The sequence below is a fragment of the Labeo rohita genome, chromosome 25 (genome assembly GCF_022985175.1).
Source record: "Labeo rohita strain BAU-BD-2019 chromosome 25, IGBB_LRoh.1.0, whole genome shotgun sequence".
NCBI lineage: Eukaryota > Metazoa > Chordata > Actinopteri > Cypriniformes > Cyprinidae > Labeo > Labeo rohita.
In genome coordinates this window covers 7,277,843-7,283,842 of record NC_066893.1, presented here as the reverse complement: position 1 = coordinate 7,283,842, position 6,000 = coordinate 7,277,843, and the positions used below count along the sequence as shown (strand labels likewise).

Sequence of the window (6,000 nt, the reverse complement as noted above, 5' to 3'; positions counted from 1 at the left end):
TGAGCACAAACCATTAGCACTCGCTGCTCATCAATCTCCAGACTAGACCAGAGCCAGTGCATCGATTTTCCATGGCCTTTCAGGAAACAGGATGGTGCTCATTGAGGACAAAACATCAAGAAAGAAAATTTAAATTCAAACATATACACATGCATTACATAACTTTATTTACTACTATAGAGTGTATCTGTAAGAACTTGATTAACCTCTCTATTGTGCTCTCTGTTTAGCAGCTATAAAGTTGCCAGGCAGGATTTGTGTTGTGGAAACCCAAGGTTGGGTTGCTAACATAGTCAGAGCTGTCAGTTCATCCAGCCATTCATTCAGCTGTTTAATATTCCTGTCAAGAGCTCTGAACTGTCTAGCCTCATGCAGAACCCAGAGAAACCTCCGAATGAACCTGCTGGTGCACAGGTAACCTGCAAACTACTGACCAATTGCTGTTATTACTGACCATGCTAGCAACCATATTGTTAAATTGGTCTGATATACAGTTGTTGCTACTGCTTTTCTCAGGATCCGTTATTAAGCACAGTTTGTTTGTCTGTCAGATGGAAAGCGATTCTTATGATTTGCCGTCACATGATGCTGTCTCTAAGATCCTGTCGGAGTATCTTCACCTCCTCAAAAAGCCTAAAACTCAGAGCAGGACAGAATTTGTACCACAGAAGAAGTCAAAGTCTCAGCTCAACCAAACGTTTGATGTTTATTCACCACTCAAAAGGTATATGTGTATCACCTAATGTTTACTAGAGTTAAAGGGGTCCTATTATGCTCTTTTACAAAGTCTTGATTTTGTTTTGGGGATGTACTAGGACATGCTCTCATGCTTGGTGGATCGAAAAATGCATTATTTTTCATATAATTTACATTATTACAATACATTTCTCCCAGCCTGGCACAAATGGCTCAATTAGTTCCACGTTTAATGAAGACCCGCCTTCTAAAAAACAAACTGTGTTGTGATTGGTTAGCTGTTCTAGTGTTTAGTGATTGGCGAACAGCTTAGACTGTTTTAGTACTGCCACGCCCCTAGCCAAAGCAGCTCTGTGCAACTGTTAGCGTAAGCTAGATTAAAGTTTTAAAATATGGATATTTTTCTTACAAAAACGCATCGATTCGCTACAGGAGGCCTTTATTGACCCATGGATGGATGCACATTATTGGACTTATTTTGGACTGATGAGGAGAAACACCCGTCTATGTTGTTCTAAGGCTTGGGAGTGCCAGGATAAATTTTAATATACCTCCGATTGCATTTGTCTGAAAGAAAGAAGTTATATAAACCTAGGATGCATGGAGGGTGAGTAAATAATACCCTACAGTAATGTTGGGTCCTATCCTAGCCTGATCACGATGCATGATATTATCGTGCTAATTTATTTAATTATTTACATAGTTAGTTTCATTGCCCGAAACCAGCTCCAGCGTAAGGCTAAAAGCAGCCTAATATGACTTAATTTGTATTTAACATGACAACAAAATGGTTATATTTCCGTAGTTATTCAAAAAGAAGCTACAGAAAATGAGCAAAGAATCACTGATTAGCCTAGCCTAGTCTAGTGCAAGTTTATGCATTTTAAAAAACACTCGCGTTATAAATGAAGCTATCTACACTGTATGATGAACAAAACTTTTACCACACACTGCACCAGCTACAGCGTGGCTCCGACACTACCACCGGAGATGAACATGGTCACTCCAGTCAATGCTTGTGTTTATATCCCAGAAGTGGCTCTCCACACTGTATCGCTAAAGTTAGGCCAATCCCCCACCTCGTCCCACCCACCCTCCAACCATTTGAATTTCAGTAGGCGGGATTTATTTGAATGATATTCTAATGGACCGCGTTGTGACATCATAACATCGGGAAAACAAACGTTGTAGTCCAAAGGAGCCATTCTTGTAGTTCTTGAAAAGGGATTTTTTAAAAACTAAATATCTCCTTTTGGAGTGGACTTTGAGATTTGTAACTTGTAGATATTTTCTATGCCCTCTATGCCAAAAACTGAAAAAGCATAATAGGACCCCTATTAAAGGAGAAGTCCACTTCCAAAACAAAAATTTACAGATAATGTACTCACCCCCTTGTCATCCAAAATGTTCATGTCTTTCTTTCTTCAGTTGTAAAGAAATTATGCTTTTTGAATAAAACATTGCAATCTCCATATAGTGGACTTCTATGGTGCTCCCAAGTTTGAACTTCCAAAGTGCAGTTTAAAAGCAGCTTTAAGTAAAAATCGTCCTACATCACTGCGGTGTTTACAAAGTAAACATGCAAAGAAAAAAGGTAAAACAGCGAAGTAAGAAGATTTTGAAGTTGAAGAAGAAAAGAAGATGGGAGTTTTTTGACATACCCTAACTGTATTAACACAGAGTACACATGCACATCGCAGAGCTAGACAAGATGAGCATTTGGAGTTAAAAAGTATATAAATAATAACCAATCGTTTCGCAAGACCCTTCTTCCTCAGCTGGGATCATTTAGAGCCCTTTGAAGCTGCATTTAAACTACGTTTTGGAGAGAAATCCTGAAATGTTTTCCTCAAGAAACATAATTTCTTTACGACTGAAGAAAGAAAGACATGAACATCTTGGATGACAAGGGGGTGAGTACATTATCTGTACATTTTTGTTATGGAAGTGAACTTCTCCAACAGTTTTTGGATTTGGTTTGAACCTATAGTTACGTTTATTTGTTGCTGTAAATATTTTCTTTTCAGTCCACCAGTGCCTGAATTTGAAGATGACCCTCATGCAGGTGAAGTCACTGAACATCAGGTTAAAGTGAGTTACAAAACAGTAGATTTCTATTACAATATGTGTGTTACTGCTATAGAAGTTTCCCAGAAGTTCTTCAAAAAGACTTTCCAGACTTTTAACTACTGACATAAATTCTGGTCCACTTTTTTTACGTCACTTGCTCACCAATGGAACCTCTGCAGTGAATGTGAGTCCAAACGGCTGATAAAAACATCACAGTAATCCACAAGTAATCCACACCACTCCAGTCCATCAGTTAACATCTTGTGAAGTGAAAAGCTGAGTGTTTGTTAGAAACAAATCCATTATCAAGATGTTTTAACTTAAAAGTCCATAATCCAAAATAAAGCTTCCTCCAGTGAAAAACTCCATATCCTGTTGTCATCTAACACCAAAATCCACCAACAAAAATGTTTATAACCGTTTCGGAATGTTATTGTTGGTAAACGGTGCTTGATCTGTGCAAATTTTTTTCCTGGTTCAGACAAGACTTTTTCAGTGGAGAAAGCAAGATTATGGATAGAGAACTCATATTTTAGCCAGTTAAAAATATATTAATTATGCATTTGTCTCTAACAAACACTCTTTTAACAAACACGCTTTTTGCTTTACAAGATGTTTACTGATGCACTGGATTCATGTGAATTACTTGTGGATTACTGTTTTTATCAGCTGTTTAAACTCTCATTCTGACGGCACCCATTCACTGCAGAGGATCCATTGGTAAGCAAGTGATGCAATGCTTCATTTCTTCAAATCTGTTTCAGTGAAGAAACAAACTCATTAGCTGCGTTTCCATTACCCTTCAAATTGCACAAACTAAAATTTCCATTTTATGTTTTTCCCAAATTCTGTTTTTTTTTTTTTCCAAATTCTGTTCCAATTTTTTCTAGACTTTTTTTGTAGAAATAGTTAAATTAGAGAATATTAATCACAAACCATGTCTAATTACTGTAGCTGAAGTCATTAAACCTACACAATTTAACAGCAATTTATTTGAAGGCCCTATATGTTTTATTTTTTTCTCAAATGCAGTTTTATTTCTTCCAAATTTAGTTTTTCTTTTTTTTAATTTTTTTGGATTACGTTTATCTTTTTTTTTTTACATTTTAATTTTTCTAAACTCTGTTTAGATATATATAAAAAATTATATATAAAATATATAAATTAGAAAGCATGTCTAATTAATTGAAATCATGAAATGTACACAACTGTTTTTTAATAAAAGTTTAACAACAATTCTATTTTTAAGGCCCTATGAAATACATTTTATTTTTTCTCAAATGCAGTTTTATTTTTTTTTTGCCAAGATCTGTTTGTTCTGTTTTCATTTTCTTTTTTTCTTTCAATTTCAATTTCTAGATTCTGTTTTAACAGTTAAATTTAAAAAGTATAAATTAGAAACCATGTCTAATTAATTGAAATCATGAAATGTACATAATTTAACAGCAGTTTTTTAAAGGTTTAACAAAAATTAAATTTTAAGGCCCTATATGAAATACGTTGTCTTTTTCTCAAATGCAGTTTTTTTTAACCAAATTCTGTGTTTTCCATTAAGTTTCAGGATTACATTTTAATGGTTTCATTAAATTTTAATAATCAAAAGCATCAATAATTATCATATTTTTGTTTTTAAAAAATAATAATTTATTCTTCTTCTTCTTCTTTTTTTTTCAGAAATACTGTGTTGTGTATTTACATATTTTTTAAATAATTTCTTAATAATAATTGTAGTAGTAGTTTCATTACATTAAATAATATATTTCTGTCACAGTTTGTTCAAGTTAAACCGAACTTTTGTTTTGACAAATTCCTTGACAATCAGCGTCATACAGTAAATTCCATTTTTACGACTGGATTCTGTGATTCCGTCCACGTTTTCTGCAATGCAGAAATCGTAGGTCCCTAGGTCTTTTGACTGCAAAACAGTGGGCCACAAGTGCTAATGACGATATTTATGTCATATCCCAGCGTACACATAAAAACAAAGCATATTTTGTTATTCTTTATGAATATTCACACCACAGAAATTCAAATAAAATCCTTCGAGACCATCTCAAGGTGACCTTTATATGTCTGCAGTGTTTATGGAAGGTTTGATGAAATGGAAAGACTGTATTGGCTTTTCTTTTCTCATCATGACTGAATCATTGCAAAGCATCCCGCAGAGAAACAAAGAGAGAGGCTGGCCGGCCCTTTTATAATGTGATTGTTTGGAGCAACAGTACAGACTACAGAGGGTCTGCGGGGACCAATCTCTCTCTCCATTCACTCGTTCATTGGGTCAAGATGATTCCCTCCGTCTCGTCCCCTCCGCGGGCCCCATCTCATCACCGATCATCATTCTCACCTTGCATGTGTGCCCTTTCAATTAAGCGCTCAATTTCTTTCAGACGACTCCAGGGAGCCACAAGCACACTGGCCCAGATTGGAATCGTCTAATCGGTCCTTCTCCCGCCCCTCCCATTTATGCGCAGTCGACCCCCTGTGTGACTCTCCAGAGGACCCCTTTCATGCACACAGTGACCCCGAGTGAAAAGCAGATGACTCGTGGCATGTTACATGACGTGCGACATACGACTAACACAATGGCACAAAAGGATGCCTGGAAATACGGCACATCCCACAATGCCCCTGGTCGGCTGTGTGTTTAGTACAATGCTAATGTCTGAATGCTATTGTTCAATGCTATAGAATGAGCTATTCAAAATAAAGACAGGTTGACAAATGCTCTGAGTGAAATATGGATAAACTCAGCGATTGGGTTATTTAAATGTTTAACCCAGTCTTCCTGGTAGTTTTATTTAATTTAATTATTGCTTAAAAATGATCCAAAATAGGTTGGAAATTATATATTTTTTTAATATGTTCAATAAATAAACTTTTATTAAATAGTTGAATAAATAATAATTAAATTATTAGATGAGTAAAGCTTGTAGACGAACTTAGTTTCTGAAAGTTTGAAATAACTTTGAATAGCTTAAAGTTTGAATTTAATTGTTGAAATTGAAGGAACACACCTTTCTAGCATGAATCAGCATGATTTAGGATGGCTTAGCCATCCTGCTAGCATTATTTAGCATTTTGCTAACATGATTTAACATAAATTAACATGTCGCATGATTTAACATGAATTAGCATGTCGCTAGTATGATTTAGCATGTCGTTAGCATGTTGTTAGCATGATTCTAGCATAATTAACAAGTTACTAGCATGTTTTTAACATGATTAGCATGT

At 35.4% G+C, this 6,000-nt stretch overlaps 1 protein-coding gene across 1 annotated transcript in view; it reads left to right on the top strand.

Annotated features, from left to right (window-relative positions):
• The first annotated feature begins 207 nt into the window (after positions 1-207).
• The window catches only part of ccdc33 (coiled-coil domain containing 33), a 22,594-nt gene continuing 16,801 nt past the window's right edge, over positions 208-6,000 (top strand). The window contains exons 1-3 of the mRNA XM_051099939.1: positions 208-414; positions 552-724; positions 2,724-2,787. Coding sequence (XP_050955896.1) covers positions 370-414; positions 552-724; positions 2,724-2,787 — 282 coding nt within the window. The 5' untranslated portion in view covers positions 208-369. The remainder of the gene's footprint in view (positions 415-551; positions 725-2,723; positions 2,788-6,000) is intronic.